The 23,626-nt window shown below is 45.1% G+C and overlaps 1 protein-coding gene across 1 annotated transcript; it reads left to right on the top strand.

The window, feature by feature from the left end:
• The first annotated feature begins 1,044 nt into the window (after positions 1 to 1,044).
• On the top strand, positions 1,045 to 3,450 carry LOC141027255 (uncharacterized). The gene is made up of 3 exons (XM_073504245.1): positions 1,045 to 1,536; positions 1,641 to 3,120; positions 3,203 to 3,450. Exons 1-3 carry the CDS (start codon positions 1,045 to 1,047, stop codon positions 3,448 to 3,450), a joined length of 2,220 nt encoding a protein of 739 aa, XP_073360346.1.
• Positions 3,451 to 23,626: the final 20,176 nt, after the last annotated feature.

Below are 23,626 nucleotides of genomic sequence, written 5' to 3'. Positions count from 1 at the left end.
CTGTGCCCCTGGTTCGTTAGTTCTACTCATTCATTCCCACGCTCTTAACTTTTGCTCACTTTTCCCCACTCCCTTGCCCGAAACCCCCAGAACTGGTCACAGCGGACGTTGCCATCAGGTCAATGGCTTGACCGTTAACTCTGACTAGTGGGGCCGCGTAGGGCGGAGTCCACATTTTGACCGTTGCATGGTAACTAGTGGGGCCGCGAAACTGACACTCACGATAATCTGAATCAGATCCAGTCGCTTCCGCGTCGCCATCATGCCGCCTCTCCCGCCGCCGTGCCGCCTCCGCCGCACTCTTGCCGCCTCCGCCGTAGTTGTGCGGCCTCCGCCGCAGTCGTGCCGCCTCCGCCGCATCTACCCTCTCTCCCCATCTAGGATTAGGAAGCGATGTCGGGGGGGCACCCCGTCCGGCCCATCGACCGTGGAGATGATTGGGTCGAATCAGAGGCTGATAATTCATGGATTCCACCTGGGTAAGCATCATTTTCCTCTCAAATTGATTAGGAGATCCGTAAATTAGGCTGTATTTGACCACCATTGGCGTGAATTAGCGCAATTTATCTGAATTTTTTTGGCCTAACTGCGCCCTTTATCTTATTTCAATCGAATAGGGCTGATCCTGCACTTGCTTTTCGGCTGGCGGTTAGAATGGAAACTAGCGAGCTGCGTGGAACTAAACCGTGTGTGATTTCTGGATTTTTCTATCCTAAAGTGGTAGAAACCAGCGTTTCGTTCAGAGATTTCCGCGAGTCACTCTATTGTGAGTATCCGTGGAGCCCTGCCGTTGCTGTTGAACTGAGATATTTTGATAGTACCGAGCAGAGATTTCTCCCATTAACTTGTGATGAGCATCTGGGATTGCTATTTAGTTTGAATGCTGACAGCCGTTTCGATAAAATCCATATCGGTGTGCTTCAGGCACGCAAACAACGTATCCCAAAGGGTGTTCAAACATCATCTGTCTCTGCTAATAGCGAGCGTCCTCGCACTCCTTGTAGGTCGAGACCAAGTAAACCTAGTGGTTCTGAAAGCCACAACATGTCGGCTGCCGCTAATTCTGCCACTTCTCCTCTCCCTTCTGCACCTGATGTAGAAGTAGATGCAGAGCCTGACGAGGAAGTGCCTCGACATGATGATGAGGATGAGATTCTATTCCCTGAACTGGTAGATAGAGTCGGTCAACAGGCAGTGGAAGATCAATATGCAGAGGAGCCTAGCAGCCGTGCTAGATTTGATGACATTGATGATGAAGAGAGGGAGGAGAACTTAGACTCCTTAGTTTTACAAGAATATGATGGTGAGGACATGCCAACAATTGAGTGGAACAGGGAGAATCCTGACCTTACTCCAGGAACCGTATTCGAATTGATGGTGGACTATCGTAATGCAGTGACTACATATTGCGTTCTCACTGAAAACTCTTATGAGGTTGATAGGAGTGAGCCAGGAAGATTCACTGTTCATTGCCCTTATGATAGGTGTAGGTGGAGGTTGCATGCATCCACTATGCGAAATAGCAAATTGATTCAGGTATTACAACTGAATATTGTTATCAGATTATTTATCCATTCTATATTCAGATCATGTGTATTGTATCTTAATTGTATTTGACATCATTTTTCATTTCGTTTCAGATAAAAAGCAACCCACACGGGCACACTTGCCCACCTGGAGGGGGAGGGGGAAAGGACAAATCTAAGCTTGCAAAGACTAGGTGGGTGGCAGATGCAATCTTGGATTGGGTGAGGGAAACACTAACAATTGGTCCAACAGCACTCCATGGGAAGCTATTTGAGAATTACAAGATTAATGTACAATACATGAAGATTTTCTATGCTAAGGAAAGGGCTCTTGATAGGATTAATGGTCCATGGAATGAGAGTTTTCAGTTCCTTTACACCTTCAAAGCTGAAGTGGAGACGGCTAGTCCAGGGAGTGTTGTAGAGATTGACAAGCATACAGTTAAGTACAAATTAAAAGGGAAGGCAATAGAGAAGGAGTGCTTCAGGAGGGATTTTGTTTGTTTCAAGGCTTGCTGGCAGGGGTTTCTGAATGGTTGTAGGCCCTATTTGGCTGTCGATGCGACTGCTTTGAATGGAAGATGGAGAGGCCAGCTAGCAGCAGCTTCTGCAGTTGATGGACACAACTGGCTATTCCCAGTTGCATTTGGTGTGTTGGAGGTAGAGAGTGAGGAGAGTTGGGTTCGGTTTCTGCAGCAGTTGCGCAACATTATAGGTACACCCTCAGGTTTAGTTATACACACAGATGCTTGCAAGGGTTTAGAAACTGCAGTAGAAATTGTATTCCCTAGAGTGGAACATAGGGAATGTATGCGACACCTAGTGCAGAATTTTAAAAAGAAATTCAAAGGCAAAGTTTGTGATGAGAATCTATGGCCAGCATCATACACATGTAGCTTGAGGAAGCATGAGCACCATTTGAGAGTGTTGTATGCTCATAATCCTTTGGTGAAGAAGTACATGGATGAACATCATGGAAAGCTGTGGTCAAGAAGCAAATTCAATGAAATCTGCAAAGTAGACTATGTGACCAATAACCTCGCTGAGTGTTTCAATGCAAAGTTCAAGTCTGTGAAAGGGCTTTTGTTGTGGCAAGCATTTGATAAGATCAGGCAGATGATCATGGTAAAGATGGCTCTTCGTAAAAGAATTGCAGAAACACAATATGTTGGCCATCTTATGCTCCCATCTCTGATTAAGGCATTGCATGCCAAGGCAAGAGGACTAAGAATGAAATGCATTCGACCGTCGACATACGAGGCTGAGGTGACATACGCTGACAGTAAAAATAGGGAAGGGAGATATCCAATGAACCTTGCAACCAATGAATGCAGCTGTAGGCAATGGCAGATCCGCGGGAAGCCGTGCATACATGCCCTACATCTCATGACTGTTATTGGAGGTGACGATGGTGAAGTTGATCAGTATTGCTCTGAATATTTCTCTGTTGCCAAATTTAGGGCTGCTTATGCTGAAAATGTGCCTGCACTCTTGGGAAAAGACCAATGGAACATAGTAGACCCAGGGTTCAAACTCCATTCTCCTGTACTGACTAGACCACCAGGAAGACCAAGGAAAAACAGGATAAGAGCTGGTGAAGAGGGTCGTGTAAAAACAGCGTAAGTGCAAAAGATGTGGTATCCTAGGACATATTGCTAGGCGTTGTACCAATCCAGTTGATGCATCATTTGGACAAGAGGAACAATGGGCATCAGAAAATGCAGAGGAGAATGCAGCAGCAATGGATAATGCAGCAAGTTTAGAGGATATTGCAGCAGCAATGGAGAATGCAGGAAGTTTAGAGGATAATGCAGCAGCAGAGGATAATGCAACAAGTTTAGAGAATGAAGCAACTGAAGTAGCAGCTTGGCTTGTGTGCAATCTTTCCATTTTTTCATTTGTTCTCTTTTTTATCGATGGCTAAGCTTATTTCTGTTTGACCCAGCTCTAGGATAATTAGAGGCACAAGATAGAAAAGACCTAGAGAGGAAGAAACTTCGGTTGAACCATCATCTGATGCGGAATTTGAAACCATGGCTTACGAAGGTTTTGAAGCTATAAGAGAGGAGGAAGTTATTTTGTCTGAAGTTCCTTTAAAGATTAGTGAGCCCACAAATGACCGTCAACTGGTCATCACTTGCTCGATCAGTCAAAGCTCAACAAAACCGCCACCACCAGAAGTGAAGATCAGAAGCAACAAGACAAAGCTTTCAAAAGCACAAAATATCCCAGCCAGGGAAACCAGAAGCAAGACGGTTAACCCATCCCGGAACACAAGGAGCAAGGCAAAGATTTGAATTTGAACTTGAATGCAAGTCATAAACATTGAACTTTAAAGATTTGTAATAAGGATTCTATCGTCAATTTGAAGTACTGTGAAAACTTGTAAGGTGTAATAATTCTATATGTAAACGTTGAATTTGAACTACTGAGGCAAACTTTGAATTTGAACCAACACTTCAATCCATTCCCCTGTGGTGTGAGTTACACAGTTTGCTGAACTATTATAAACGTTAGGGTGATCAATCCGATCTCTTTTGCGTCTACAAAACTTGTAGTCATGAGAAATTTGCTCCAAATGAGCTCCCAAGCTAGGGTAAAAACCATGTTTACCATATGAAAATGGAAAACTAAGTTCAGATCCTTCTTATTAACTTTGAAATCAAGCTTTGGTGATTTTTTTTTAAAAAAAATTCAAAAACCGAAGGGAAACCCTACCTCCTCTCCTTGGTCTCTATGAAACGTTGTACATGATAGCTCATATGTGTGAAGGTTTTTTCATGAAAATGTCCATAGACAAAGTTTATGATTTTTGGTTGGTAACATGTCACAGAAGACAACATTGTGCGCAAGTTTTATATTTTTTTCGATTTTTTAATTAATGGTGCTCATTTTACCTCGATCGTGCTAGCTAGGTTTTTTTCTCTAAATGTACATATACCAAGTTTAGTATTTTTTTCAACGTTAGTGTGTCCTATAAAACGACGAATGGCAAAGGTTTCATATTTTTTCGATTTTTTAAAATTATTTATGCTCAGTCAAAGCCTTTGATGGCTCCTCCCTCCACCTCCCCCACCACCACCACCACCATCACCTCTGGCGATCTACCCCACTCCCGACAACATGAGCACCATGCTTGCATCATGGAAGGCCTACTCCATTAGGACTTTAACCCCGGCCTCAAGGTCGAGGACCAGGTTCGTAGGCGTTTCAAATCCACGGTGCACTTCTCTCCCTCTCCTACCTGCAAGGAATTTTTCTTGGTGGTCACTTTTTCCTCAGCTTCCTTCCCCCTCTCATGTGCTTCGGTTGGATTGGCCTTGCAATGTTGCATTGGGGGTGTTGCTTCTGGTTTCAATGTGACCCATATTGGTGCAAAGAATTTTCGTTTCTCTGTCGCCTCGAATAAAGTGGGTCATTTCATCTATGCTCTATGGGATAGAGTTTGGCCAGACTTTATTTGTCACTTTGGGTTATTCAAACAGCCCTGGACTGCTCCGTTTGATGGGTCTGATGGTTGGAATACGCCGCATGAAATCAATGAATTATGGTCCAGAGCACCCAAAGCCATTCGTTCCAATCTGGGTTTTCTTGAGCAAAGTGCTTCTAAGGATAATTCTTCTTGAAGTGAATTGGTAAAATTTGGTTTCTCCAAATAGGTATCTGCCAACCTTCTAAAATCACTTGAAGAGGTTTCTTGTCACACAAATGTTGATCGGGATGATCCTTGCTCCGACGAGATTCCGACCATTGCAACAGTTCAATTTGGTAGTTTGGAAATTCCTTTCTCCTCAAAAATCATTATTTTCTTTCCAAATTTTTTTTTGGAAAGGATCACCGAGAGCGCAGTTGGTGGGACATTCCTTCTGATGTCTTGGAGAATATCTTGGATCTTCAGCAGGCTCATTATGATGACAGAAGTATCCAGAAAATCTGCGAATTAAATGACCTGCCATCTTTGGAGACAATCCATGATATTTTGGGTCGTTGCCTTAGATGTTGTGCGCCTGACCACAAGGTGGCTAACTGCAAGGCAAAACTTTGTGACTCGTGTAATAATTTTAAGTGGGCGTGCTTTTGTACTCGGATATCCCTTGACCAGCCCATCAAGGCCTGTGGTATATGCAACAGTTCGGCCCATCTTAGAGCCTCCTACCCAGGCCTTCTATACTGCCTGCACTATTCATTCTTGGGCCATGGTCCGGAACATTGCCCTGAAAAAAAAACACCCTTTGTTTATTTTGGCGCAAGAAGAAGCTGGAGCGGCAGCATATCAGCACCACAAATCCTAGGCCTATGACACGTAAGCGGAATCCTCACTTCCCAAAGAATAATAAGATTTGGCGGCCCAAAAATAAGCTCGAATGTGGGGCCCTTCCCTCGAATGTCATTGGCTTGACGACTCCGCTTCCAGCCCCAGGCCAGTTCCCTATTCTGCCACCCCAGTCGACCAACGAGCAGCAAGGAAACCCTCCTCTCTGCACTCTACCTCCATCGACAGCAGTGTGCACCGTCGAGCTCTCCGCCACCATGGCCAACTTCCCGGCCCGTCCGTTCCAGTTCATGCCGATAGGTGCCCGGATCGAGCGCGGTCCAGACCATCGTCTGGCGCACAATATGATTGTGGTGGACTGATAACCCACAAGTATAGGGGATCACAACAGTTTTCGAGGGTAGAGTATTCAACCCAAATTTATTGATTCGACACAAGGGGAGCCAAAGAATATTCTCGACTATTAGCAGTTGAGTTGTCAATTCAACCACACCTGGATAACTTAGTATCTGCAGCAAAGTATTTAGTAGCGAAGTAGTATGGAAGTAACGGTAACGGTAGCAACAGTAATATTTTTGGGTTTTGTAGTGATTGTAACAGTAGCAACGGAAAAGTAAATAAGCGAAGAACAATATGTGAAAAGCTCGTAGGCATTGGATCGGTGATGGATAATTATGACGGATGTGATTATTCATGCAATAGTTATAACATAGGGTGACACAGAACTAGCTCCAATTCATCAATGTAATGTAGGCATGTATTCCGAATATAGTCATACGTGCTTATGGAAAAGAACTTGCATGACATCTTTTGTCCTACCCTCCCGTGGCAGCGGGGTCCTAGCGGAAACTAAGGGATATTAAGGCCTCCTTTTAATAGAGTACCGGACCAAAGCATTAACAGTGAATACATGAACTCCTCAAACTACGATCATCACCGGGAGTGGTCCCGATTATTGTCACTTCGGGGTTGCCGGATCATAACACATAGTAGGTGACTATAGACTTGCAAGATAGCATCAAGAACTCACATATATTCATGAAAACATAATAGGTTCAGATCTGAAATTATGGCACTCGGGCCCTAGTGACAAGCATTAAGCATAGCAAAGTCATAGCAACATCAATCTCAGAACATAGTGGATACTAGGGATCAAACCCTAACAAAACTAACTCGATTACATGATAAATCTCATCCAACCCATCACCGTCCAGCAAGCATACGATGGAATTACTCACGCACGGCGGTGAGCATCATGAAATTGGTGATGGAGGATGGTTGATGATGACGACGGCGATGGATTCCCCTCTCCAGAGCCCCGAACGGACTCCAGATCAGCCCTCCTGAGAGAGTTTAGGGCTTGGCGGCGGCTCCATATCGTAAAACGCGATGAATCTTTCTCGCTGATTTTTTCTCCCCGAACACGAATATATGGAGTTGGAGTTGGAGTTGAGGTCGGTGGAGCTCCAGGGGGCCCACGAGGCAGGGGGCGCCCCCCCCACCCTCGTGGACAGGGTGTGGGCCCCCTGGCCTTGATTCTTTTGCCAGTAGTTTTTATTATTTCCAAAAATAATCTCCGTGAAGTTTTAGGTCATTCCGAGAACTTTTGTTTCTGCACAAAGATAACACCATGGCAATTCTGTTGAAAACAGCGTCAGTCCGGGTTAGTTCCATTCAAATCATGCAAGTTAGAGTCCAAAACAAGGGCAAAAGTGTTTGGAAAAGTAGATACGACGGAGACGTATCATGGACGACCCGCCGCTCAGCCATGAAAGGTACGCCATCGTCACTGCTACCCCTCCGGTGCCAGATCATCAGAAGCAGTTGGTGTTGAATGAGATAGTCCGCATCATGACTGAAGATTTCCATCTAGAGGTGCCAGAGGCTTTTGTGTATCCTATTGGGGTTGGCATGGTTGCGTTTGCAGTTGTTGCACTGAGAGATCAGTTTATCCAGGAAAGCCCGCATTAGTCAGATCCCTTGGATGAGGAGATGACCTTTTTTTTGTGCGACATGATGAAGGTGAAAATTTGCGTCAGTGCCCTTTTCAGTATGTTGCTTGGGTTCTGTTCTTGGCCTTCCCAATGGATTACCAAACGGATCACTATATCAATAAAGTTGTCTCATGCTTTGAAAAATTGGACCTTTGGCACAGACCAGGACAGAACAAAGAGAGGGTTCTCATCCGTGTTCTCATTAGTAATATTGCTCAGGTGCAACACAGTCTTGTTGTCAAGCGTATTGGCACCCTGCCAGGCATGGGGAGATCATGGTCGGTCCCTGTCTACGTTCTGAATGGCAGAGACACCATCTCTGGCCTTGTTGGCAACGAAGATGAGGCCCCTCCCATGAATGTATCTCCTCATCCATATGAGTTGCCTTATCTGACGGCTGCACAACAGTGGCTGCTTGACCACCAGCAGATGATGCAATAGCAGATTGATGCAGCGTGGGAGCAACAGGCTCCACAACAGCAACAGTTGCAGAATGATGGTTGGGGGTTTGGCCTGTCGCACCCCCTCCTTACAGAGGTTTTAGTTTCAGAACTCTGTTTCAGTACACCGTTTCCTCGCTCATGGATGGAGTAGAACAGGAAAGCAACATCTCTGATGACCCGCAGGACGAATGGTCTGTTTATTCTGATATTGAAGAGGCTGCGGATGCTCTGATCAATGGTAGATAGGAAACTGGAGTTCAATTTGTTCGTACTGTGGGTGTTTCCCACTCGTTCGAGGTGGGGACAGAGGAAGGACTGTCTTTTCTGCAATTTCTCTGGATGATCTCCTTCGGTAGGTTTACCCGTTGCATTGAAGGGCCCGAGTCCTCTGCTCCAACAATGAGCCATGGTTTACTGCCGATTAATCCTCTCGCCCTCTGCCTAGCAATTTCCCACGCTGTGATCAGAGGGAGGTGCGAAGTGGATGTCAGCTTTGGTCGTCTCATGGGACCTTCTGTTGGCCTTGATATGCCAATCTTCATTCCGTCAGACATTTGGGAGAGGCATGCAGAACGGATTTCTATGCCTGAAGCTGAAAGTTACAGCTCGGGGTCCGTTGTGACTACTGAAGCCCCAGATGCCCTGTTATCTGTTGTGCCTGCTGCCAAACCATGCAATCAGTATCTTCAGAAGATGGTCTCGGCAGAAAAAGCTCTAGTTGATACGACTTGTCTTCGTCGCAGCACTTGTTCCATGAAGTATGAAGGATTCAGGATTCCCCAAGTCACTGACACGAAGAATGGGCAGTCCAAGGTCAAGCCGAGGAGTGCACCCTCGATTACCTGCTCCTCTAAGGCGACGGATCCGTGCACCAATCTGTTGATCAACAGCCCTACCGTGTCGAGTGACCAGGTGCCTCCCCTGACTCCTATTCATCAGCTGCAGTTTGTTCGCACTACCATGTGTGGAATTTCACCTGACGATCTCAGTCCCCAGAAGCTCCTAGTGGGCGATCAGGGGAGCGACCCTGAACAGCACTAGGTGCGATGTCGCAGAATAAACATTGGAATGTTCTATGCTGGAACATGCGAGGGATCAATTCAGACAAGAAGCAACTGGCGATCCGTAACACGATCGATATTAGTGGTTGTTCAGTCATTTGTTTTCAAGAAACTAAGCGCACTTCTTTCAATATTTCTTTTGTTAGGCAGTTATGTCCTAAAAAATTTGATATGTTTGAATTTGTGCCCTCTGTTGGGAATTCCGGTGGTCTTATTACAGTGTGGATGAGCTCGGTTTTCTCTGGCGTTGCGGTTTTTTCTGAACCATTTGCGCTCGGCGTTAGACTCACCTCAACGCAATCTAATGGTTCATGGACGTTAGTTAATATCTATGGACCATGCGCTGATCCAAATAGGATGATTTTCACTACCTGGCTGTTTGATCTTGACATTCCTGGTAGTGAAGATTGGCTTATCCTCGGTGACTTTAACTTCATTCGAGCGCCCGACAACCGTAACACAGGAGGAGGAGACGCTAATGGTATGCTTCTCTTTAATGAATTCATCCGGAGACAGTCTCTGGTTGAGTTACCAATCAAAGGGCGATCGTTTACCTGGAGTAACATGCAATCTGACCCATTGCTTGAGCAGCTCGATTGGCATTTCACTTCAGTTAACTGGGCAGCCAAATATCCGAACACTGTTGTTATGCCCCTGGGTAAGCCCACGTCCGATCACGTCCCTTGCTATGTGAGCATCCAATCCAAAATACCCAAGTCCAAATTATTTCGTTTCAAAGATTTCTGGATTAAGCAACCAGGGTTCTTTGATGTGGTGAAACGATCCTGGGCTAAGCGTTGCTATGCACCGAACGCAGCTGCAGTTCTATGCAAGAAACTAAAAAAATCTGCGTTATGACCTGAAGTAGCGGAGCAAGAAAATATCCAAACGCTCGATGCTGATTGACAATTGCAACAAAATACTCTTGGAGATTGACGGATTAGAGGAACGGAGAAGGTTGTTTTTTTCCGAGGCTAATTTCCGACTGATATTAAAACAACATCTCCTCCACTTGCTAGATTGCAAGAAAGCGTACTGGATGAAATGCTGCACTATCAGATATTTCAAGTTTGGCGATGGCAACACGAAATTCTTTCACAGGGTGGCCAGTGAGCGTTACCGAAGGAACAACATTGCTTTGCTCAGACTGTCTGATGACTCGGTTATACATGATCATGTGGGTAAAGAGGTTGTACTCTTTCAGGCATTCAAAGACAGACTCGGGTGTTCCAATCAAACCAGCATGAAATTTGATTTGAGACGGATCATCAAAAAGGTGGAGGGGCTCCAGTCGCTGTCTAATCCTTTCACCCGCCAGGAAATTGATCAAGTGGTCAAAGAGATGCCAGCTGATCGTGCTCCGGGCCCAGATGGCTTCAGTGGCAGCTTCATTAAATCATGCTGGCATATCATTAAAGAAGACTTTTATCGTCTTTGTTATGAGTTTTATGCAGGTAAGCTGGATCTTGAAAGCCTGAACACGGGGTTTATCACTCTCATCCCTAACATCCAATCCCCCGAGACTGCAAATGACTATCGCCCGATAACTCTGCCGAACTGTTGTCTCATGATTTTGACCAAACTCCCCGCGAACCGCCTGCAACGCATGATTCTTAAGATCATCCACCGAAATCAATACGGCTTCTTGAAAGGCCGATCGATCCAAGACTGTGTTGCGTGGGCATTTGAATTCATCCACCAATGCCAAGCATCGGGGCGAGAGGTTGCTATATTGAAGCTGGATATTGCTAAGGCGTTCGACATGATAGAACATGCCCTGATGATGGAGATCATGAGGTGTATGGGTTTTGACGATCGATGGCTTGGATGGATCAACTGCTTGTTTTCGAAGGCAAAGTCCTCTATCCTCCTTAATGGGCCCCAAGGCAGGCAATTCTTCTGCTTGCGTGGTGTGCGCCAAGGAGACCCGTTTTCTCCACTCATCTTTGTACTCGCAGCCGATCTACTGCAAGCTTCCATCAATGAAGCTTATCGTGCGAGTGATCTCCAGCTGCCCATACCTGCTCCTGAAGAAGACTATCCCGTTATTCAGTAGGCGGACGACACCATCCTTGTGATGCCCGCTGACAGAACCCAAGCCGAGACCATCAAAACAATCCTTCAGGACTATGCATTGTTGGTGGGGCTACGCATCAACTTCCAAAAATCCACTCTTATCACCATCAACACAGACGCTGACACGACCTCGCACCTGGCTCAGGTTTTTGGTTGCTCGATCGACTCCATGCCGTTTACGTACCTAGGGTTGCCCATGGGCACTACCAGGCCGACGGTGACTGACCTCATGCCTCTCGTATCATCAGTCGAGCGCAAACTCTCTACGACAGCTATGCTTCTTGACCTTGGCTCCAAACTTACCCTCATAAACTCGGTGATCGCCTCTCTAGCGATCTATGCTATGTGTTCCATCAGGCTGCCATCGAAGATACTTGACCATCTGGACAAGTTGCGACGCTACTGCCTCTGGGCCAAGAACACGGACGATGGCATGAAATCTATTTCTTTGGCGGCTTGGGGACTGGTTTGCAGGCCTAAGCACAAAGGGGAGCTCGGGGTACTCGATCTTAAGGTCCAAAACCAAGGTTTGCTGCTAAAACAACTGCACAAATTCTATAACCGCATGGATATACCATGGGTTCAGCTTGTTTGGGGCACGTACTATGAGGGCTGGGTGTCGCATGCTTTTGACCCATGTGGATCGTTCTGGTGGAAGGATATCATGAACCTTGCACCAATTTACAGAGGTGTCACATCCGTTGAAGTGGGAGATGGGAGCACAACTTTGTTCTCGAAGGATGACTGGCATGGAGATATTCTAGCCGATAGCCACCCCCGCCTGTTTTCCTTCTCTAAAAATGAAGATATATCCGTTCAGATGCTGCTGACTGCGCCTACGCTTGGCCAAAACTTCCACTTACCGCTCTCGATTCAGGCTAGAGAAGAGCTCGAAGACCTCCAGATCACCCTGTCCACGATGGAGCTGACAGAGGGGAAAGATGTATGGAAGGCTGTATGGGGATCGGATGGATTCGCTTCCAACAAGTTTTACCTGCACTGTTTCCGGGATGGGGAGGCAGACAAATCTTTTAAGTGGATCTGGAAGACAAAATGCACCAACAAGTGGAAGGTTTTTGCTTGGCTGCTTCTTGCGGACAAACTAAACACACGAGGGTTGCTCAAGAGGAAGAATATGAAACTGAGGGATGACAACTATGCCTGCCTGTTATGCCACCGACCCCCCGAAGAATCAGTTGAGCACTTGTTCTTTCAGTGTGAATTCAGTAGGGCATGTTGGGGGAAGTTAGGGATCGCGTGGCCAATGCATGGCAACAGGCTGCAGATTCTGCATGCAGCAAAAAGTACGTGGACCGGACCAATGTTCATGGATATTTTCATCATAGTTTCTTAGAGCATCTCGAAGGAACGTAACAATAAGCATTTTAGAGGTATAGTGCCCACAGTGGAAGGATGGAGCTGAAGGTTCAAGCTTGACTTTGGTATGATGAGACATAGAGTCAAAGAGGCCCTAGTGCCATTTGTTGAGCAGGTTGCTGATCTGATCTAGTCGACTCCTCTATACCTTGATGTATAGGGCCTCTCCCAACCCCTACCCCCTACCCCCCCCCCCCCATGTAATCTTATCCATGTAACTCTTTGCGTTGAGGTTTAATACAAAGTCAATGGGGGGTGCCCCCACTGTCCTAAGCTTTAAAAAAAGCCTTTGAAACCCCGTTGACCAGCTCAAAACCCCTCTAAACCCTGCGGGGTTTCGCCTAACCCTAGCTCCGAACGTCAGCCGTCCGATCATACCCTAGCGCCAAGCGAGAGCCCTCAGATGTGGTCTTCTAGAAGTAATTCTGAGGGCAGGCTGCGACCAGGCTCCGCGCCGTTGGATCACATGGACGGCTCCGCATCGTTGGATCGTGGGGCGATCCGCGAGAGGCGATCCGTGAGACTTGTTGGTTGTGCATCCCCTTTCTTCGGGTACCCCTTTATTCTGGTGCTTATTCTGCAGCGACGAGAGGAGCCACTCCTCCTCTGCTGCTTCTTCTCCGGCGACGAGAGGAGCCACTCCTCTACTTCTTCTTCTCCGGCGACTTTGGGTGATATGTCGAGCTCCACTTCAGCCTCTCGCCCCTCGTGGACCCAGTATGGTCCACTTCCCATGGAGCGATGTCCTGACTGCCCATGTAGCGCGCCACTGATCCGGTTGACTTCGAAGGAGGTCAAGAATGGAAACTATGGGCGTGAGTTCGTGAAATGCGAGAGCAAGCGAGAGGGGCAGGTTAGATCTCATGATTTTTCTCTAATTTCTTTTTCTATTTGCTTTTAATTCTTTTTCAATCTGGGATTTAGGGTTCATTTTTTCATTCAGATCGTGAAGAAATGCACACATTTTGAATGGCTGGATGACTACTTTAAGCGGATTCAATTCAATGGGGCCCCAACCCGGGAGCTCAATCTGCCGTCAGCAACAACGAATTTGGTCTCTGAAAGTGCTGCTCTAGTAGTTGGGGATGCAGATCTAAAGGGGGAAATAAAGAAGATGAACAAGAACTTGAAGCAAATTATTCAATTGAACAAGCAGGCAAATCTGATAGCTTTAGGATTTTATCCCTTTTATTTTTGTGTAGTTGCTCTAGGATTTGCTTACTTGCTGGTCATCACTCGTTAGATCATGTGCTCTAGGATTTGGTAAATTTGTGGATCATGTGCTCTACGATTTGCTTAAATTTGTGGATCATGTGCTCTATGCTCTGTGTTGCTTAATTTGTGGATCATGTGCTCTATGCTCTGTGTTGCTTAATTTGTGGATCATGTCAGTTTCGGGTACCCGTCAGTTTCGTCAGACAACACCGACCGCAAAAGAAAAGAAAACGTAGTTCTAGGGCCCAAATTGAAACTAAGCTCTGGTTGGGCCGTCTCATCGCGTTGAGTGTCGAAGGCCCACGCGCTCGCTCTGTTTTTAACCTTGATTATTACCATGGTAAATCCATGGTTTGCCATGCCGAACAAAAATAGTGCATGATGGTAAATCGATTTATTGTTGGACTTGCACATGTCAAATTTATTTGTACATATCATGGCAATTTCCTTCTGTATATAGCCTACGGCACAACACTTTCATTTTTGGGTTCATTTTTTGACATGCGGGTATTATAAACAAGTTTTTGTTGCAAGAAAAATATTGTATACACGATTTTTTGTTTTTGTTCTTTATTAAGAAGTACCTCGGCTACGGCACCATATCCATCGACCGATATCTCACGTAGCAAGCATACATCGATAACATAAAAAGTAGCAACCATAGCATACTTCTTACATAAAACATAATGTACCCTAAACCATAGCATAGTCCACAAATTATTCAAAAATTAGCTTGTTTTTGTTCATACAATATACGGAATAGGGCCACCAACAATTAAAAAAAATAGCTTTTCTTCTTCTTTTCAACCTCAACATGGCTCATTTTTCTAGCTTTAGTTTCCTTTTTGACACTTCAACTAATCCATTATCCGCGCGTGCGAAAACTTGACCCTACTCTAAATGGGCGAAAACTTGCTGCTTTTCATTGAGGAATACTCAATCATTGATTGATTTAGCAGAAGGGCTCGTGTACGGCACCATATCCATCTAGCGATTTATCTCACATCAAATAAGTTAGAAATAGCAAGCAAAAACACTGATAACCAATAACATATGAAATAAGGGTAGCAAGCATAACAAACTTCTTAGGGAGGGAATAACACGACAGAGATTAAAAGTTCACGATACAATCAACGACATAATTAAGATAGAAATATATAAAAGATAAAAAGCCCTAACACCCCAGGGCAAGACAAGCTCACGATCGACACCGGGACTTCACCACCATCTTCACTGCGCCTTGTCTTCACTGCTCCCTCTCCATGCCGTCCTGGCCGATGTAGTAGGGGAGGCTGTGCATACCATAGCGGGTGGGGAAGATGCAGTCGAAGTTTGTGAAGATGTTGTGGGTTGTGAATCCGGTGAATTCGCATCCACACCAAAACACCTTGCCTAGGAGGTGGTACGCATCAAATCTGTTGGTGAAGGTGACGGTGAGCCCTATCGGCGGAGTCCTGGAGTTTGGACGCACTTCATCCAGTCGGAACATCACCGGCGAGCCCGGCGGGAGGTGGGCGAAGCCCGCATGGAGGAACCACTCGGCAAACCCCCTTGCACCCCTCTAGTGTGAGAACGCCCACACACGGAGCTTCCACTCCACGACGATGCCAGCCGGATACCGTCTCTCCGGCACGGTCGGTGGGAGCTCGAAGGTGGGGCCGTTGTACTGCATACTCGCCTCGCTTTGAGAGTGCTCTGGGTTTTGGTGAAGAAGAGAAGGGGGCGGCGCAAATGATTGTGTGGAGAATAGGTGGACGGGTGGTGGTTTAAATAGGGAAAGGGGAAGGGAAGGGGAGTGGCACCGGCCGCGCTTTGGATTTGCTACGTTCAAACGAGCCGCATCGATCGTTACGCCACTTTAATTGCCAATAGGTTTTAATTGCCACGTTGAATAGATGCGAGTGGATCGAAAAGTGTGAAACAATGCTCTACATCGAGGAGACACGCGTGGGAGATGATACGAACCAGCGGCAGCAACCGTCCCTGCGTCCGTGGCGGCTCGTGTGAAAATGAGGCCCGTCAGCGTCCGTGGCGGCTCGCGTGAAAAAGAGGCAGGTCAGCGCATCGTGGCGGCGGGTGGCGGCACATGCAGATAGGCTAGCTACGTGCATGAATGCAGGCTAGCTGGACATGTCGTGCATGCATAACGGGCTTCTGTCGTTGCGGCGCGCGCACGGCCCATGTCTAACCACGGCCCAACGGGCTAACCGTGGCACCATCCACCGCGACCCCACTCATCTGGTCCAACGGGTGACACAGTCAGCGCGGCCCCACTAGTCAGATTTAACGGTCAAAGCACTAACCCGACGGCATCCACCATTTGTGACCAGTTCTGAGGGTTTCGGGCAAGGGAGTGGGGAAAAGTGAGCAAAAGTTAAGAGCGTGGGGATGAATGAGTATGGCTAAGGAACCAGGGGCACAGATGTAAAAATCCCAAAGGAATATTGACAACAAATGTGACAAAGCAAGCATAGATGTAGTGAATCAATCATTACTTGTGAGCTTACTAGGATAAGTATGAAGAATTGTAATTGCAGAAAGAGACCGTCCAAAATCTGAATCAAGAAGTTGGTCTAGCACTTATTGTTTGCAACTAATCGACGTGAATAATTGGATATCATATCGAATGAGTAAGAAAGACAAGGAAAATTGTCAACAAACCTGGCCTGCAGTAGTAATCTGGGTCAATGTCACTACGACCAACAATCCAAAATGACTAGTGTCTGTTCCTAGGGCCGGAATTTTGAAACACTGTGAACTTTACAGGTACTAAAGATTACTGAAATACATCTGAACCATTAAGTGTAGGTAGCACTCAGTACACAACAAACCCTAATGACAGTCCTGCCAAATGAGTAAGGAATAAATTAGGAAATGGGTGATGAGGGGTGGCTGTTGAGTGTTGAAGACGTATCTCAGGATAAATCGGGTTGGCTTAGTGGCTGCTGCACGCTTGAGCCTTGAATGGACTGGGAAGGTAGGCACGGCGGCGCGCCCGGGCAGCGGTCACGCTGTTGGGCGAGCGGCTCCTGACCTCGTGTTAGTCCAGCGTCTCCTCCTACAAGTTGCCGGCGAGGCAGGCGGCTGGGGGCGAGTAGAGATCGGAAGCACAACAGAACAGAGGAGAATTAGGGCCTGGGCCGACCCAAAATCCCTGGGTGGGCCACGGCCCACCGTGGGCACCCTGTAGAGATACACACCCGAGTGGCGAACATGCATTTTCGAAACTAAATTAGGAACATTTAGCTGACCAATTAAACGACTCTGTTTTATTAATATCAGTTCATATTTGAACAACTAAGCTTGTTTAGCTTGATGGGTGGAGCAGTGCTATTATGAGACGAAGCACGTATGCTGATCGTATAGTGATCATAGAAGGGGGAAACCCTAAGCAAATTTTTTTGAGAAAAAGAGGGTTTCCCCTCCGATTTCTATTAAAGAAACCGCCACAGAATCAACATGATCAATTAAACCCTAAGCGTGATCAATTAAACCCTATTATGACTGTGCCATGGCAGATTTAAAGCTACAAACCGTAGAAATGCTATTTAGCATCCATTGTTTGCTTTGAACTAAGAACTAAATTCTAAGACTAGAAAAGAAAGTGAAGTAACCAAGTTACGATCTATTTTCTAGTTGAGATCAAAAAGTTGAGGAGATATGAAGTACCACCTCTCTTGCGGTGACGTGTAGGCATCTGGGGTGCGATGGCTGTCGGTGGCGTTGAAGCAGATCTGCGACGGTAGATGGGTGCATCGGGGGATAAGTCTCGCTGCGGTGGACGAGAAGGTCATGTGAGCGGCCCCAACAAAGAGGATGACGGCGCCGATGAAGCGAGAGGACGCCATGCAAGGCTCCTGGTCCGTCGCCATGGATGAGAAAAGTCCATCTCTAGCAGTGGACGACGCAGTCTTGGTAGGCGCTCTTGCATGGTGGAGGACGCTGGCGATGGTTGGGGTGGAGGACGGCGGTGATGGATGGGGTGGCGGACGGAGGAGGCTGGTGTGGGGATGGTGTTCTAGCGCGGACGGTGTATGAATGGGAAAATGGAGGGAGAGGTACGGGGAACCATGTTTTTGGGACGGGCCAGTCTGAAATACGGGAAAGTTACGAACTTAGCCCCCGTTTAAAATTTGGACGTCTCGTCGGTTGGGGATAGGACGGTAATCTCGCATCTCACCAATATTTGCCCAGAGCGATTTCGGGCGAGGAGAGGGTGTTTTGGCGCCCACGGTTGGCGCCCACGGTGTATGAACGGGTCTGACAGGTTGGGCGGTTGTGTCACGTCTGGGTGATGTTACAAACCCACCCCTCTTGAAAATATTTGCCTACATAGATTTTGTCCGAGTCAAGTTTCTTTTGCCGCCGACCGTCTATGAATGGGGAAATGGAGGGAGAGACAGAGGTCTTTCGGACGAGCTTGAATCAAATGTGTTTTGCCGCCCATGTTTGGTGCCCACCGTGTCGGAATGGGCTCAGAGGCGGTCGTGTCACGTCTAATTGAAGTTACTAACCTACCCCTATTGAGAGCAGTGGAAATCGGGCCGATGGATTGTCCGTGTAAGGGGTAGACAGTAATTTCCATCTCCCAAACACTGGCTTCGGGAAGCCGACGTGGAAGTGGACATTTTGTCGCTTCTTTCGAATTTTGGGACAATAAGCATCCATGTTTAACTAAATTCGAATCCATTGTGTATTCCTATAGGAATCTTTATAAATCATTCTACATGTTTTTATATATCTTCAAAATCACAACAAAGATGTATTCCACTGTCATATATGAATATGATTTACAAATGCCGATACTCGAATTCAGAAGCTAGAATCAAGTTTAAGGTGAATTCGAATATTTGAACCCACTTTATGTCCAACTCAAGTGTCACACGCAGCATAATGTGTACTCCCATTTAGATATGTACACAAGCGATGTATCAAGATTCAAATACCAAGTCAATCAACCAATAATGTACAAAACTAATAGACATATAAACACTTATAGAGTATATGGATCAATAATATCAACTAACATACATAACCCAGGCCGGTGTACTTTTTTTTCTTGAACATCATCCTTTTTTTAGCGAAGCTAGTACATCATCTTGGTCCTTTCCGATGCGTGCCACTTACGGTCCATCTATACTACTATTATTGTTGAATGCATATTCAGCCCGATTGGCATATTTGTAGGTCTGGCACAACAATCAAAATGAAATGTCTCAGAGTCTTGTCAATTAATACAGACTTGTGCTCAAAAAAATTACAAACCAAAAAACAAAAAATAATTATTACATGATCTCTAAAACAAATGGTTTGATCATTACATGAACAAACAACACAAAGGTTATTCAACGATGGAAAGAACATTTCACCTATGATTTACCAAGTGGGAATTTAATTTCCTTTTTTCCTTCAGGACCTTAAAAATGCGGTCAGTCTTAGCTTGCTTCGTTTTGAAATCCACCAAATATTTAATGGTTGTCTTGAGTACGGCTTGTGATTGTGCTGTTTGCTTCCTCAAATATCAACTTCAGCTCTAAGTGCAGAAGCAAAATCTCTTTCTACCAATAGTTTAGCCTCTAGAGCATCAACAGTTGGCAATTCATGACGCACGATTGGGTCGGTGCCACTATTGTGGGATGATACAACGTCCATGGGGACCTCGCTCTTTGATCTTGGGCTAACTTGTTTTGCCATTAAATTTCCGACTGGGTTCCGAAAAGTTGAAGTTAGCAAAACATCTCAACTGGGAGTTATAACAGCAAACCACTTAAACAACGAAGGAATTAAAGAGTTTCAATTGGATGCTGAAAAGTAGTTATTAAGATCATTGTAACCGGTTGCAGCAGGAAAGCAGTTAAACAAACAAGTTTTGCAAAAGGTACCTCTTGTGGCATTGGAGTTTCTCTTGGATCCTGAAAAGTTGAGTAGCCAGTAACATGATTAGAGCAACCGGTTGCAGTAGCAAAGCAGTTAAACAAACAAGTTTTGCAAAAGGAACCTGTTGTGGCATTGGAGTTTCTCTTGGATCCTGAAAAGTTGAGTAGTCAGTAACTTGATTAGAGCAACAAGTTACAACAGCAAACCTATTACACAAATATATTTTTGAAAATGTACCTGCTGTGCAATTGGACTTTCAATTGGATCCTGAAAACTTGAAGTTGGTAAGATTATTACAGCAACAAGTTACAGCAGCAAACCAGGTAAACTAGGAAGTTTCTGAAAACATACCTGTTGTGCAAACGGAGTTTCAGTTGGATCCTGCAAACTTGAATGTTAGCAATCATAAATAAAGTGTTGCAAGAGCCATAAGAAACTAACATCAAACTAGTAAAACTAACCAGTTTTGGCAACGTATTTAATTACACATGAACTAGTAAAACTAACAAGTTCTTGGTAACGTATTAAAGTAACAAGTCTGTACCGTTTACCAGCAACACAGACATCTGTAAATTTCTTTGATGTAAGCAAAATGATTCCAACACACACACACACACACAGATATATATATAAGTTAAAAAGATGGTGTCTCTCATATAAACCTGACAGTTGTCTATATATGAACATGCAAACATTACTAGTTCCACAAGTGATAACAGCAAACCATTTAATCAAACAGGGTATCAGAACGTAAATTCTGCTAGGGCTAGAGTCTGCTAGAGTTGCGGTGTTTTGTGGGTCAAGTGATATTGCAACTACACCTAATGGGCTATTTGATTTATCAGGTGCCACTACTTTTTCCAAATACTTTGCTTGTGCTCCTCCATGATCAGCAATCGCCCTCTTCCTTTTGAACGTCTGATACACAAGAACAACATTTGAATGGATACATATGGTATGATGACAGATGGAACATGTACTGAAAATGGATAGGCAGGCCGTATTCACATACATGATGTGTAAATGCTACCTTTTGAGCACTGCGTTGGTTTTCCCTTGAAGAGGAAAGGGTGATGCAGCAAAGTAGCGTAAGTATTTCCCTCTGTTTTTGAGAACCAAGGTATCAATCCAGTAGGAGGCCACGCGCAAGTCCCTCGCACCTACACAAACAAATAAATCCTCGCAACCAACGCAATAAAGGGGTTGTCAATCCCTTCACGGTCACTTACGAGAGTGAGATCTGATAGATATGATAAGATAATATTTTTGGTATTTTTACGATAAAGATGCAAAGTATAGTAAACAAAATAAAAACGGCGTGAGAAATAGCTTGTTGTCAGGAGAGTAAATATGATGGAAAATAGACCCGGGGGCCATAGGTTTCACTAGTGGCTTCTCTCAAGAGCATAAGTATTATGGTGGGTGAACAAATTACTGTTGAGCAACATAGTTATGAGAATATCTAGGTATGATCATGTATATAGGCATCACGTCCAAGACAAGTAGACCGACTCCTCCCTACATCTACTACTATTACTCCGCACATCGACCGCTATCCAGCATGCATCTAGAGTATTAAGTTCAAAAGAACAGAGTAACGCTTTAAGCAAGATGACATGATGTAGAGGGATAAACTCATGCAATATGATATAAACCCCATCTTGTTATCCTTGATGGCAACAATACAATACGTGCCTTGCTGCCCCTACTGTCACCGGGAAAGGACACCGCAAGATTGAACCCAAAGCTAAGCACTTCTCCCATTGCAAGAAAGATCAATCTAGTAGGCCAAACCAAACTGATAATTCGAAGAGACTTGCAAAGATAACCAATCATACATAAAAGAATTCAGAGAAGATTCAAATATTGTTCATAGATAAACTTGATCATAAACCCACAATTCATCGGTCTCAACAAACACACCACAAAAGAAGATTACATCGAATAGATCTCCACAAGGGAGGGGGAGAACATTGTATTGAGATCCAAAAAGAGAGAAGAAGCCATCAAGCTAATAACTATGGACCCGAAGGTCTGAGGTAAACTACTCACACTTCATCGGAGAGGCTATGGTGTTGATGTAGAAGCCCTCCATGATCGATGCCCCCTCCGGCAGAGCTCCGGAACAGGCCCCAAGATGGGATCTCACGGGTACAGAAGGTTGCGGTGGTGGAATTAGGTTTTTGGCTCCGTATCTGGTAGTTTGGGGGTACGTAGGTATTTATAGGAGGAAGAAGTACGTCGGTGGAGCAACATGGGCCCACGAGGGTGGAGGGCGCGCCTGGGGGGGGGGGGGGGTAGGCGTTCCCCCCTACCTCGTGCCCTCCCGGTTGATGTCTTGACGTAGGGTCCAAGTCCTCTGGATCACGTTCGTTCCGAAAATCACGTTCCCGAAGGTTTCATTCCGTTTGGACTCCGTTTGATATTCTTTTTTTGCGAAAGTCTGAAATAGGCAAAAAATAGCAATTCTGGGCTGGGCCTTCGGTTAATAGGTTAGTCCCAAAAATAATATAAAAGTGTATAATAAAGCCCAATAATGTCCAAAACAGAATATAATATAGCATGGAACAATAAAAAATTATAGATACGTTGGAGACGTATCAACCATCCCCAAGCTTAATTCCTACTCGTCCTCGAGTAGGTAAATGATAAAAACAGAATTTTTGATGTGGAGTACTGCTTGGCATAATTTCAATGTAATTCTTCTTAAGTGTGGTATGAATATTCAGATCCGAAAGATTCAAGATAAAAGTTCAATATTGACATAAAAATAATAATACTTCAAGCATACTAACTAAGCAATTATGTCCTCTCAAAATAACATGGCCAAAGAAAGTTCATCCCTACAAAATCATATAGTTTAGTCATGCTCCATTTCCGCCACACAAGAATGCTCTCATCATGCACAACCCCGATGACAAGCCAAGCAATTGTTTCATACTTTAGTAATCTCAAACTTTTTCAACCTTCACGCAATACATGAGCGTGAGCCATGGACATAGCACTATGGGTGGAATAGAATATAATGATGGGGGTTATGTGGAGAAGACAAAAAAGGAGAAAGTCTCACATCAACGAGGCTAATCAATGAGCTATGGAGATGCCCATCGATTGATGTTAATGCAAGGAGTAGGGATTGCCATGCAACGGATGCACTAGAGCTATAAATGCATGAAAGCTCAACAAAAGAAACTAAGTGGGTGTGCATCCAACATGCTTGCTCACGAAGACCTAGGGCATTTGAGGAAGCCCATTGTTGGAATATACAAGCCAAGTTCTATAATGAAAAGTTCCCACTAGTATATGAAAGTGACAAAACAAGAGACTCTCTATCATGAAGATTATGGTGCTACTTTGAAGCACAAGTGTGGTAAAAAGGATAGTAACATTGTCCCTTCTCTCTTTTTCTCTCATTTGTTTTTGTTTTTTGGGCCTTCTCTTTTTTTATGGCCTTTATCTTTTTTTTCCTCACTTGGTACAATGCTCTAGAAAATGATGATCATCACACTTCTATTTATTTACAACTCAATGATTACAACTCGATACTAGAACAAAGTATGACTCTATATGAATGCCTCCGACGGTGTACCAGGATATGCAATGAATCAAGAGTGACATGTATGAAAAATTATGACTGGTGGCTTTGCCACAAATACTATGTCAACTACATGATCATGCAAAGCAATATGACGATGATGAACGTGTCATGATAAATGGAACGGTGGAAAGTTGCATGGCAATATATCTCGGAATGGCTATGGAAATGCCATAATAGGTAGGTATG

This window comes from Aegilops tauschii, chromosome 7 (genome assembly GCF_002575655.3).
Source record: "Aegilops tauschii subsp. strangulata cultivar AL8/78 chromosome 7, Aet v6.0, whole genome shotgun sequence".
Lineage (NCBI taxonomy): Eukaryota > Viridiplantae > Streptophyta > Magnoliopsida > Poales > Poaceae > Aegilops > Aegilops tauschii.
This window is presented reverse-complemented; position numbering and strand designations above follow the sequence as displayed.